This window comes from Juglans microcarpa x Juglans regia, chromosome 8D, assembly GCF_004785595.1.
Source record: "Juglans microcarpa x Juglans regia isolate MS1-56 chromosome 8D, Jm3101_v1.0, whole genome shotgun sequence".
In the NCBI taxonomy this organism is placed as follows: Eukaryota; Viridiplantae; Streptophyta; class Magnoliopsida; order Fagales; family Juglandaceae; genus Juglans; species Juglans microcarpa x Juglans regia.
In genome coordinates this window covers 5,567,283-5,581,002 of record NC_054608.1, presented here as the reverse complement: position 1 = coordinate 5,581,002, position 13,720 = coordinate 5,567,283, and the positions used below count along the sequence as shown (strand labels likewise).

The 13,720-nt window shown below is 36.5% G+C and overlaps 1 protein-coding gene across 7 annotated transcripts; it reads right to left on the bottom strand.

The window, feature by feature from the left end:
• Nucleotides 1-758: 758 nt before the first annotated feature.
• On the bottom strand, nt 759-12,126 carry LOC121243490 (queuine tRNA-ribosyltransferase catalytic subunit 1-like). 7 transcript variants are annotated; one of them, XM_041141609.1, is made up of 16 exons: nt 11,829-12,126; nt 11,655-11,726; nt 10,831-10,924; nt 10,468-10,646; nt 8,812-8,862; nt 8,099-8,155; nt 4,959-5,079; nt 3,997-4,063; nt 3,828-3,869; nt 3,104-3,209; nt 2,879-2,989; nt 2,427-2,498; nt 2,231-2,332; nt 2,102-2,148; nt 1,892-1,919; nt 759-1,178 (listed from the first exon to the last, which is right to left on the bottom strand). In XM_041141609.1, the coding sequence occupies exons 2-16, from the start codon at nt 11,670-11,672 to the stop codon at nt 1,068-1,070; spliced, it is 1,206 nt and encodes a 401-aa protein (XP_040997543.1). In that variant the 5' UTR covers nt 11,673-11,726; nt 11,829-12,126; the 3' UTR covers nt 759-1,067. The 7 variants fall into 7 exon arrangements, with proteins under 7 accessions (XP_040997543.1, XP_040997544.1, XP_040997542.1 ...); XM_041141610.1 differs by having other exon boundaries at nt 11,841-12,126; XM_041141608.1 differs by having other exon boundaries at nt 11,823-12,125.
• Nucleotides 12,127-13,720: the final 1,594 nt, after the last annotated feature.

Sequence of the window (13,720 nt, the reverse complement as noted above, 5' to 3'; positions counted from 1 at the left end):
ACAACAATAAAAAAGAAAATATTCAAGAAATGATAGATAGATGGATCATGGGATGGGGACAGAGCCGTTGCTTTGACCTGTGGGTGGGGACAAAGACACTCATCCAACCTCAAGTGGCTTTAAACAGTCCGAAGGAGGAGGGAAGATTGGGTGGAAAAGCGCTCTAGTCTAGATATTGTGAAAAAACTCAGATCAACACTGCCTAAAAGTCTTAAAAGTCTTATCTCTTATAGACTTTTCAAAGTGCAAAGTGGCTTTGTTATTGTGGAATTCATACTCTTAAAAAGCCAAAAGACATGGACACAAGACTTTGTCCTTTTGGCTTTGTTGGACACGTGGGTTTCCAGAACATATTTTAGGGCATAGTGCATACCAATGTGTATTATGCATACATGGTATTGATACTCTTTTTTTCAAAAGACAACAAAGGCATTGATACTAATTTTTTTTTTCTCCCCTTAAGGCTAGCAAAGGCATCTATTCTGTTGAAATGTCCAGTGCCACTCTGGATTTCAACCTATACACCTACAGGCCTTTGAATCAGCTCTCAATGCATGCCTACAGCTCATGCCATTGTGCTTTTTCAGTGACATTCTCTCATCTAAAGGAATGTAACCAATTCCTTGCTATCTATAACTTCCCACAAACTCTTGTTTGAAATTTTTATCCTTCCAATTCTCAATCACACCAGATTTTCAAACATTATAATCATTTAAAGCCACACCATATACATCTAGCAACGTACCTGATTACTCGAGTAAACCATGGCTGCCTCGATGTGGAAAGAAGCGAGCAACAAAATTAAGCCTCCATTAAACAAAAAATTCTACCCCTTTGAGGCCTCAAAGTTGAAATGAAAGTGACGAAAATTAATCTCGAGGTGTGCCTACCAAATAAATTCAACAAGACACTACAAAAATGTTCTCTTTGGGGCATAAATCCGTGTGAAGCAGCACAAAATGAGCTACAAAATTTATGCTGCACCCGTGTTATAATCTATTCGTTAGATTTCTCCTCAACTTCTTTCAAGTCGAACTCAATATAAGCCTACCTCCTTTGGGTATCTTTTATGACTCTAAATCTTGAGATGATGAAAAGGGAGCACAGCAGGAAGAGATATCAATTCCAGCAACCTCCATGGCATTGCATACCCATTCAGGGACATTTCCTTCAGGAAACTACAAGGCAATAAAGAGATGAGACGGTTCAAGAGTTATGTCCTAAATGTTTCATCAGATGACCAATTCAACAATTAGATAAATAGTTATACAATGATATGACAATAAGCAGTAAATCAATACCAAGTAATAGAAAAAGGCTTCAAGAAAAAATACAGTCTGACAACCAAGAATAGCAATTTTATGTATTTTTGTAGATAATTAAAGAAAGGTACATATCCATAAAGTATAAATAAGAAAAGAGAGTGATTTCAACTTTTGTTGAGCACCAAGAAATCAGAAATTAGAGAGAAGCCATACATCCAGAGTGAAACTGTAGTACCATCAGCTTCTTAAAAGAAAAGAGAAGAAAAGGCATGTGTGCTTGTGCCACAGAATTGTATATGGCACTGAAGTCTTGATGGTTCAGACTAGGACTTCCAAACATTAGGCAAACTAGAGAAACATAAATAAGATTCCAATTCCTATTACCAAAGAAAAGGCAAAATTTGAAATAGAAAAAGGAAATAAGACCTACACTTGTAATTACAACTAAAGACAATAGAAGTCTGACAATCAACTCAACAGAGTATCAAGTAAAAAGGATGAGAGTACCCCCAACAATGTGTGTGTGCGTGTGTTGTGAATGGAGGATTATTAATGGATTTATTTTTTGATATTTAATAGAGATTAGAAAAAGGTCCAATTTGAATGCAGGAAGCCAAGAAATATACCATTTTCAGCAAAAACGCGCATACAAACCTACAATAAGATTAAGAAGAACATTAAATTAGTCAATACCAAACAGATACACGAGAGGAATTTTAACTGCAAAGCATATAAATCGGCGTAAAGTTATCTACTAAACAAGGGTTAATTCAGAAAGAATGTAGAAGGAACTAGGAAGGGGAAAGGGAAAGTGAGAAGCAAGAGAAAAAACGTACTCTGGAAACCTTTCCTCAACTATGGATGTGTGTAGATCTCGGCTAAGCTGCATTTTTTTAAGAAAGTCAATTTAAATTATAAACAAAAAAAAAAGAAATAAAAATTATATGAAAACTTTATATTTTTACCTTCATCATGTAGTACAGATTGTGATATGACAAAAGCTGAGATCCCATGGCATCTTTTGTAACAAGACAATGAATGTAAGCCCTAGAATAGTTCTTGCAGACCTATGGTGAAAGAAATAGAATAAAGCATGCATGTATCATAACTATAATATATACATTCCTAATTAAAACCAACAAGTTTCAGTTATGAGCACACCATACAAGCACAAGTAGGATCAATGGGGCGAGTATCATCAGCCATTGCCTTGTGTTTTAGCTTCAGCACTCCCTGCATTATTTTCAGAAACACAGGATGGAAAAGATATTAAATTACAAGATTATAAGCACTAATAGCTCATAGATAGCTGGAGTTGATTGGCAACTATGTACAGAGATATATTAATTTCTTTTTATAGGTATTAGACCAAATAAAGGTTTGGAAAGGAAGTGCCGGCTATGGGGTTAGAAAGGAGATATATTAATGTTAAAGATGGGTCATGGTACAGTTGTGAATACCCTGCACATATGGGTTTGGTACCAGTTGTATATATACCATTCATATATAAACTAACAGTACAGAGAGAATCTTGGAGATCAATAGAGGATTAGAAAATTTAAATATCTAGAATGTTGCAAAAGTACAATTTATGTAGTTGACGAAGCTATCACCTCAGGTACAAGAGCTGTGCCAAAGCGAGCAGTACGAGTAGGATAAACACAGTCATACATGTCAGCCCCTAAAGCACTGCAAACTACAATATCCAGTGGATAACCAACACCCTGAAAGATATGAGCACAGATATTAGACATTAAAAATATGAAACGAACCACTCAATTCACAAGAAATCGAGATGTCTGGCGAGTGTAGGCCAATTTCAAGAAAGAAATTTGCACCATAACGTATCGTGGTTTGTCCTCAGGTAATGCAGCAGTGCACTGAGCAACAACACGCCAAAATGAATCTTTACTTTCACCTCCTGCAAGGCCACCAATAGCATAGCTGTCACAAGAGTAAACTCAAGTTAATATAATTCCTTGATCAGTGAACCACGACAGCAATAAGTTAAAAGAACAGTGATCACTTGTGAATGAAGTGTATGTGCTCATACTAGCATGTAAAGAGAAGATCTAAAATGGTTGAAAGAAAGCTGATGACAAGCTGAAAGATAAGTAAACACTGATAAGTTGCAACTGTACAAAGAATAAAAAATCAGAGAGGGAGAGGAAAAACTAGAAAAGAGCGAGAAAAACAGTGAAAGCTTTGTCACAAATCCAATTTTCCTTCAAACTAAAACTTGTCAAGCTTTAAAGACAACTGCAAGCATTGAACTAATATTGTTAAAGGCACAAACTAGAGGTAGCATAAGATATACCAAGAAAGCTTCAAATACTTTATTTTAAAAGTTTAGAAAAATTAGCAAAAGAGAGCTCTAAAATGCTTTCTTCAAAACTTTAAAATACAGCCCAAAGATTTTAAAATAATGTTGAAAGAAATAGCCATGGTTCCAAACCACCCTTGAATACTTATGAGTTACCATGAAAACAATGATGAGCTAAAAGTACTGCCGAGCTTAAACCTAGAAGAATCAGCCACTAACTATAAATAATATACACTTACCCGGGTAAATTCCGATCGACCAAGCCTCTAACACATATATCCCTGATTAGAATATTATGAGATTAAACAATTGGTAAAGAAACAGAACAGAGAGATATTAAGGATACATGGATCAGCCAGGAAAAAAAAAAGATGAAGAAAGAAGATTGGACGTTGAATTGGGATTCACCTTAGCACGGGGTCTAATCCACCTTGTACAATACCAAACAAATTCTGCTCATGTGGTCTACTGTGAGCTGCTTACAGGAACCAATGCAGCAAGAATAATATTGAATCAGAAACACCAAAAGTTGGGATAATGAAAACGTAATTGACAAAATATACTCACCCACACACAATCAAAACTCATAATTTTTTGTTTTCAAAAAACTAATGGTGGTTGCCGGCCAACAAGAATCCAGTGAACTGCCGGGGACCTCTCGGGTGGTAGCTGCCACCACCCGAGTGACAGCCAAAATAATGGATAAAAAGCTCTTAAAAATAATTAGCATTAGAGTTTTTAAAAGTTTAGGGTTCATATTTTAGGGTTTTAGAATTTTCCTTTCAAAAAGATTTAATTTGGTGTGGTTTTAGTTTATTTTATTGTAGAACTGGTAGAATCATGGCATGGTGGTGTGTGATTGGAGGGTGTAAAAGCCACTTTTACACTACATCCTGATTTTAGATTTTTCCTAATTGAAAATATTAACCAGAAATATATTCAACGAAAACCGATGCTTTTATATAAATGCTAGATGCAAACAAAAAACATTCTTGGAAAATCCATGAAAGGCCAGGGGATCCGGAAAAAGAGGAAAACACCAGCATATCACACTATCTTTATTACTGATGCATAAGTGCTATATGTTCTATCAATCTAGCATAACTATTACAAGTTCGCTAACCTAGCTATTGTATCCTACCAAAAGGGTAAAGCTTCCAATCAATTAAATAGCAAAGCAAGCATAGCACGTCACAAAGAACCTTAGGTAAGATCTTCTAAATTTACAAGGCTGGCCAGTTCTAGAAGGACTGCGGACATTGCTACATTCAAAAACTATGGTTGATGAAGTATAGATTTACAACCCTTGGTTGTTGCTTTCATTCATTCGTGCAGTAAAGCATGATGCCACTGGGGAGTAACGGGCTTACCTGCTATGCACCTGTCTATCCATCTAAGAGTGCGATACATGGCTTCCTCTATACGTGGGCCAGTAATGGTTGTTTTCACGACATCATCAAGAGCCATAATAATATCTGCGCCAATTCTGTTCTGCATAAGTTGATGGGGAGAAATAAGGACACATGAAGCAGTCAAGAATGAACTACTCAAAGAACAAAACCAATGCTTTAGCACTCAAGCCTCTGGAGTATCAGGTCATGCTTTCAGATGAATCTTGTATTTTTGACTGTTAACATAATCAATGACATAGACACTGGGAATGATAAAAGCTAATAATGGCCTACAAAAAGAAGATACACAGCCTTTTATTTTAGCAAATTAATAAAAGCTTAGAGCAGCCTACTAAAGGGAGATGACGACGATGATGATCAAAACAACACTAATAATAATAAAGAGGAAAAAACATATATTGTGTTTATGCAGTTGGTATTAAAGTTTCTTGTCAAAAATGTCCTGCGTATAAAGACATGCAAGCACAAACCAAAAATACTGACCGTTGGATTTTGTACATCTGTTTAGATTTTAAATTTTGACATTGTACATAGTTCACACTAGGGTGAGTTTTGGGGGAGATTACATCTACTACAAAAAATCTTAAGAAAAGAATAGTATATTCAAATCATCAAAAGATTCCTTTTTTATAAGAAAATAATCAAAATATTCCAATAACGTACAGGCTTCGATCCCCTCCCCTTAGGGCCAAAAATGAAAAGAAGAGGAAAAATATATTTTTTTTTTCATAAGTAAAAATTTATTAATACCAATAGGTGTAGCAAAGTACACTGGATGTATACAAGAGAAACACCTAGTTGGGGTGCAGAAAAAGATACAAGGAAAAAAGGAACATAAAGCCCATCAAGAAAAAAGATCCTAACAAAGTCCAAGCCCAAAGATGTGCCTACCGCGAGCTCTCACCAAACCCCCACCAGTGCACCAACGCCTATCCCACCTAACCAGGTTTTGCCCATACACCAAGCCACTGTAAATTCCCCAACACACTCCTCAATACTTGTAAACAAGGAGACTAGAAATATACAATTGGTTTTGACTTCCCTCTGATCCTCCCTCAACTTGGACTACCTCCCTTAGTGTCATAGTTGATTGCCCAAGTAAGATGCTTTAACTCTCTGCTATTCTTAGATTTTAATTTTGTTCCAAGTACATGACCCGCCTCTATTGCTGTGATAGTGCTATGAATTGATCCTCAAATCCTCCACATGTAATCCCCACACACTGTTGTATCTCGTTTACCTTTTTCAAAACCCAATCCGATGATGAATTGGCTATATTGTTAATCGGTGGAAGGGAGATCAAGGGGACATCTTTTGCAGACACAACTCCCAACTGTAGGTCAGGCCTAAATATTCCTCCTCGCAAGGCACCAATGACAACCCCATATTTTCCTCACCAGTTCCTCAATCTCGGATCTCCTCCACAGCGCCATTGATGCTGTCACCTCCTTGGCCAAAGCTATGTGTCGACTCACAAGGTGCCTGAAGAGGTATTGAGGAATTTGGTTCCCTCCATCATGGGTAGTGGAGCCATGTGCGCCATTTGAAGTTTTGGGTTAGCGGGAAACCTAGAAACTCTAGCAAGACTCGTCAATACCTCAGGTTCCATTGTGGGTGCCGTCGTTTTGACGAAAAGAACATTGACAAAGGGGTGCTCCACTCGTTGGCGAGCTTTTCCTTGACACCCTTGGCGGGGGCTTTTAGCCATCTCTAAGCCAATACCCAATGTAGAACCCACTTCGAATATAGATGACCCGCTTCTCCTTTTGACCCGCTGCACTCTCCTGGGTCTGGATATCAAAGTGGGCCAAACCCAACTTTCTTTTTTATAAGATTCGGCCCATCTCTTAACACCCCAAGCCCGCTCTTTTGTGTAAATGACTTGTGAATCGACTCCCCCTTATTGGGCCTTGCAGCCCCCTTACCACCTCTTAACACGCCTAACCCATCCAATTTTGCTAATAACATAGCAATCGATGCCTTCAACTCAGCAAGCTGGTTTTGCATCTCTTTCAATGTATAGTGCATACCATTGGGAAGACCAAAACCATCCCTTGTTTCATAAGAAACGGTTCTTAAGCTTTCGGGGTCGTCGGACCCTTTCTGACTTGGAATATGTCTATGCGCAATCTATAGAGGCTGCAGACCCCTTTCACTACTTCCCTTCTTGCCCCTATTATCAAACTAAGTTACCAAAGCATGACCCAAATTCAGAACTTCTGCATCTGATCGCCTCACCACCATGGTTGCACTCGGGTCTTTTTGCTTCAGCTCCATATTGTTGTTCTCATGAGCAGATAAATTCTTTTAGCTTTTCCCCAATGACCCATCTCTATGATTGCGAGGAAATAGAGCAGCGAATCTGTGCAACTCGACAACAAATTTAAACCAGGCCTTCGTACCCTTCCAGAATGACTAGAACCCCCCGCCGACCTCCTTCACCATATTATAATTAGATATTCATATATTATTATGGTCATTATTTTTTAATAAGTAATTATTATGGCCATTATTAGTACATTAAAAACATAAATTAGCAGTTCTCCATATACTAATTAGGTTAGCAATTGTGATAATTCATTAAATTTCCATACCAATAATCCATTCTGGTTGAAATTTCTCCGCTAGCTTCTCTTCAGGGAAGAAAATCTTCATTTGTTTTTTTAAAAGTATCAAAGAAGAAAATCTTATGAGAGAGAGAGAGAGAGAGAGAGAGAGAGATTCAATACCTTTTTTATACTTAGGATTCAATATCCTTGCAAAGTGATTAAAGACCGAAAAAACCATTAACAGAAAATGTTAAAGACAGCCAATAAACAAATTCCCAGAGTTGCCATGGAGGTCGTCCAGAGAAGGAGCATCCCCAATAGCTGGAGAATCAAATCTCAGGGTTGCAAGCAGGGAAAAAAAAAAAAGGTAATCGACTATGTGAGCTATAACATGGAAAGCCCATAAATTCTGTTTCGTTCTTGATGACATTTAAAAAGTATGGTCACGGATTCCATGTGATCAAAGACTCAACAGGAAACTCTGGACTTCTACAAAATAAAATCAATGCCCACAGGTTAACAATAAACAATCAGAATGAAAGTGCCTACTTGGATTTGGATTGACTCCTCAGGTGTTAGGAGCATGGGCTTTCCATCAACTGGTGACTGAAGTAAGAAAATGAAGCCTCAGTTACAAGCAACACCAAAACAGCAGTACACTCCAATTCTTTATGACATAAGAGCATAAATAGGTAAAAGCAAGAAACCTAAATCAGAATTTTGCAGCGAATTAACAAAGTTCTGCAGAGAATTAGTCACTAAAACCAAGGGGAAATAAATATTCTACAGAGCACTGAACACAATAAGGGGTAGCATATTTGAAAGAAAGAACATATACTGCTGAAACAAGATTAGACATGCATTTAATAATAAAACATTAGATATGTATAAGAAAAAGAAAATTTGTGCATATTTGGGAAAAAAAAAGACCATATACTGCTGACACAATATTAGACTTGTGCATTTAATAATAAAACATAAGACATGTATAAGAAAAAAAAAAGTTGGATATATTCAACAGCTTTCTTAAATCCTGAAACAACTTGTCTTAATGGTCAGGTTACACCCATGTATTATGTTACTCCTTGATTTTAATCATAAAAGATTTCATACATAAATTCAAGAGAAAGACATGATGGTTCTTTGGGTCCTTAGAAAGAATTTTCACTTCAAAAATCTCATCGAGTAAACCATTGCCTTGCAAAAAAATGACACTTGGCAAACTTTGCCAACATCATAAATTAAAACAGAAAAAAAGATACCTGAAATGTAACTCCCTTTTCAGTGATATCAGCTAAATGCAACAACGACACCTGAAAAACATCAGCAAAATAAATTATGATCTTTAACTGTAGACGTTATTGGACTGGAGTTGCTGATAAAGAATGTGACCAACAAGGAGTAACAAACTAAATTACATAAATTTATCACATTTACATTTGGGTAGCAATATCAAAATGATACTCCAAAAATGAGAAAAGATTAAAAAAATAAAAATGCCATTAATGATAAAACTAAAAAGGAAATAAATAAGAAAACTAAATCCATTGTATTCATTAACTGAAAGGACCTCAAGATCTCTAAATAGACAAGCAAATTACACACCATAAGACAGAGAGAATATATGTACATGTACCTCAAATGCCTAAATTATAGTCACAATGAATAAATAACCTTAACGATGACAGCTAGTTTTCAGTGGCGCCATCCTGTATTCTAGCCAACAGTAATTTTACTAGCAATCCAATAAAAAAAACAACGTACATGCCAAAGGATTAAAGTTTTTGGAACTAAAAATAAAATTAGAAAAAATGGCTGCATCATTTCACATAAGATATTTAACCCATCTTATACATTCATGAAGTCAATGAAATTCATAATACAAAAGATTCAGGTTATGCTTTTAGTTGCTGCTGCAGTGCTTTCAAGGTAGCGGCTTAATGACAGATATGGAAACAGTTTCTCTAATTCAGGTATGTTTTAGTAAAGGCAAGAAAAAGGGCAATTATAGTTAAAGACTCATTACAAATGAATTATGAACAGGTGAGGCAACAAGAGCCTTTGTTCAACTCGGAATGTGTATTCAGAATCCAATTTTTTTCCCAAAGCCCCTCAGAAGAAATTATCAGTACTTAATCATGTGTCACCAATACATTACCTAACATTTGCACTCTAAAGCGCTGTTTTGACTTAATTTCAGACACAATTCCATTGTTGTAGTTAAGGCTAATGGTAAGATCAAAGATTCCTTGCTTTCTAAAACTAACTACTTGAGGCTGCCAAGTACGCAGGCATAGCCAAGTACACATTCCTAGTTAGAAGACATTCTTTTGTTTTTTTATTGGTAATCAAGAAGTTTTGTTCATAACATAACAGGCATAGCCAAGTACACAGGACGTATAAATGAGTCATACCTAACTAGGATTTACAACTAAAATAAGAAACTCAAGGACATTTAACCCAATAAAATCTATTGCCCCTGCCCAAAGGAACAATCCATTAGAAGACATTTTCACTGTTTAATAGGATCATATCCTTTTCTACAAATCACCATGCCTGTCTCACTGCCTTAGGCAACTTTTTTTTTATTGTAATCCTCTTTTCACATGTCAACTTTGATCAATTCACATGGCAATGCATTTACCGGTCTTCTTAATGATAATTGATATGTGTAACAGTATTTAACAAAATAAAAAAGTGAGCAGATATGACAAGTAGACTACTGAAACTATGTGCCATAAACAGCTTTCACAAATATTAAGAGAGACAATCAAAACTACATATACAGACGACCATTTGTAGTATACAATCACACTATCAATGACACAGGAAAAAATTTTATTGGTTTTTTTATTGGGACGACAGAAAAATAGAATCAATTTAGATTCATAATGAGATACTGTATCTTTAAGGACAACCATTTGAAAGCCACCGGAATCTGTAAGCAATGCTCTGGGCCAGTTCATAAATTTGTGAAGACCCCCCAATTCATCAATAAGCTCAGAAGTAGGACGAAGCGCCAAATGATAGGTATTTCCCAGTATTATTTGGCAACCAATCTCCTCAAGCTGGCTAGTAGCCAACCCTTTGATAGTCCCTGTAAACAGAAAAACCCTAGTAATGTTATAGAATCTTATATAGAACAGAAGCTAACAACCATTTCTGCTCGCATGCATGGATATGTCAAGATATGCATGTATGAGTATTTAAACTTAACTTCTGTACCAAAAGACAATCAATCAAAATGCCTACCCACAGGCATAAGATTGTATAACCCTGACCTTGCGTACCCACAGGCATAAACAGGGGTGTCTGGCACACAAAGTGCGGGAGTGTTAGTTGGGCTGCACGAGCACGATTGAATCTCCCAAGAATCTGAAGGCATAGAACAGAAAGAGTTGACCAAACAAATTAGCATATAACAAACTACAACACAAATAGAAAAAACCATAAACAAAGTTTACAAATTACAATGGGCAAGAGACAGTTTCGTGACAATTCATATAGTGTACAATGACGACAGAAACCACTGTCCCAGTCTAAAAAGCTAATGGCACCACACAACAAAAAGAAACAACGTTTAGATAACAAAACGCAGATTACAAAGTTGCTCTTTTCCATAACAATTTTGCAATTCATTGTCTAGGTTCCTCTTTTTTACCCCTTATACTGACAATAATAATCAAACAAGCGCTACTTCAAACATCAGGAGAAGCGAGATGTAAACAGAAAAGGCATTAATTGATTGCAATCCACAGTACCTTCCCATTAACGTCAAATCTTGCCTACATAAAATCCTTCCTTGGCCATTTTCAGACTTGCTCTTTTCCTTTCTCTCAATTTTCTCATGAATAAAAAATATGGCCGGTAATTCTATAATGGAAAACTAAAAACTCCAAGGAAATTTTAATTATGCGATGCTAAAATGGCTATCAGCAACCTTATCTCCTCTCTCTTGTCCGCTTAAATGAAGCATTCTTCTCTGTTTTATAAAAAATGCGGATCTTAATATGTATTTGTAACTCAAAATGTGAATGGGGTAAACCGAATTGAACGTAAAACTAACAAACATACGTAATGTGACACCCGCAAATAAAGCCATTACCTCGAAACGAAGCGCCATTGAACAAATTCGTTCCTCTGTTCCTCTAGGAAGTCGTCGATAACTGAGAACTTCCTGTCATCAAAACAAACTTAATAAAAACAATAACGAAAGAAACCCACGCAAAGATGAAAATAACAGATAAGAAAACGAAAACGAAAAAATTCCAACTTGTACAGTCAGTCTCGCCTCTTCCACCTCGCAAAGTCGTGATTTTAATATGCCACTATGTCATGCTGTAAAAGAGATTCCAGAGAAATAGGCAGGGAACGTAGTAATTGCGCGAAACAAGAAGGCGATAAAACTAAAAAGTCGTGCTGTTTTCGGAGGGAAGAGAGGGTGCACAAGAAAGTACGCAAAAAGCAGAGCCCAAGGGAGTCTACCTAGGCGGCTGGGCATATGTACTGTGCCGGTTATGCGTTCTCTTCTGTCATATTGCTTTCCACTCGACATGGAGAGTTGCCAGGTTTTTTCCCTACTTTGATCCTTATTCCTTTGTCGGAGACCGCGCATCACGACTAGTTTTATGGGCCGGGTCTGCTGTGAAATTTGACTCTGTGCCTGTATTGGGCTGGCCTGTATTGGGCTGGGCACTGATGGCCCACACGAAAATGGGCAAAAAATCCATATGTTAATCCAGTCGGGTCTATGGGTTAAATTAGGCATATGCATCCGGGTTGGTTTGCGGGTGTCCGCCCGGATTTTACTCAGGCAAGTATTCGGATTTTGTACTACCCTTATTCGGAGGCAATTACAATTATATAATGCGAGCTTTGGATTAATGCCCGGTACTCATAATCAAATTTTACATTTAAAAAGAATTTACCTTATAGATAAAACCGCGTTGTTTTGTGTTTGTAGTCCTCCTCTTTAAAACAAATTTTTGACAAACTCGAATATTTGATTACAACTTGAGTAATTGGATACGCAAATTTTTATAACTAGATACTCACCAAGTTATAATTGGGTTAACTCGAGCAGGTACTCAGACTGCATTATAAACTCGAATGCATATCTAGGTATAGTCGAGTTTTCGAATCCACGTCTGAGTTTATACCACTAGGTTAAATCAAATAAAATTGAAGGGCGAATAAAGTTTGTCCAACCCAAATTTTATTTAATGCTATTTGTTCCCTTCTATTCTCTCTCAGTCATCTCTATGGTCTTGTGTTTCCTCCTCTTCTTATCTTCCTCCATCCTCCATTCATCATACTTTATTGATTTGTATCAAGATATCCCTCTTCCTTTACTCCATGAGCTTTGAATTGAGATCAGTCCTAGAAGTGTCAATGATGTGTCGTTCGCTAATGTAAGTTAAAACAACTAAGATGTTTGTCTATGTCACAGTTGATTAATTTCTTATACAAAAAGTTTTATTATTATTATTATTATCTTGGTTGTGCTTTTATTTCTATATATATAAATATATATATATTTTTTTATTTTTATTTTTTTGTATGTTGGTCGATTTTTGAATTAGTGCTTATCTCTCATTTACAATCTGTGCTGGGAGAAGACTTTGGTCTACTCATCTACACAGGGTGGTTATGGGTGATCGTAATTGGGACTAGGGCCAAGGTAAGGCTAGGCGAAAATCAGCTTGGTATAGGCTAACATTTTTACATAGGCTAACATGTTTCACACCCATCTCCATTTAGCCTTAATTGTCCCATTTTTCTCTATCAATTAAGGAAGTACAATGAAAGAAAATGAATATTGCAATCCACATCTACTATGTTTGATGAAAGATGAGGAACAAGCATAAGAGAAAAGGACAACAAGTAGGAAAAAACAAAATGAGAACAAACAAAAGTCGAGAAGAATAACAAGAAAGAGAAGACAAGCTTTTGGGTCAAAATTTACTGTAGAAACATTGACAATACATCGTTAAAAACAATAAGATACATCTCTCCTCTCTACCTGTACTCCTACCTCTACTCCTACTTAATGCAGGTTGATTGATTTCTTTTTCTTGTTTTCATGTTTTCTATTTATGAATTAGGGTTGATTTATTCTTCACGATCTATATTGAGGTGAAAATTTTGATCAAATTGTTCAACAATTGAGTA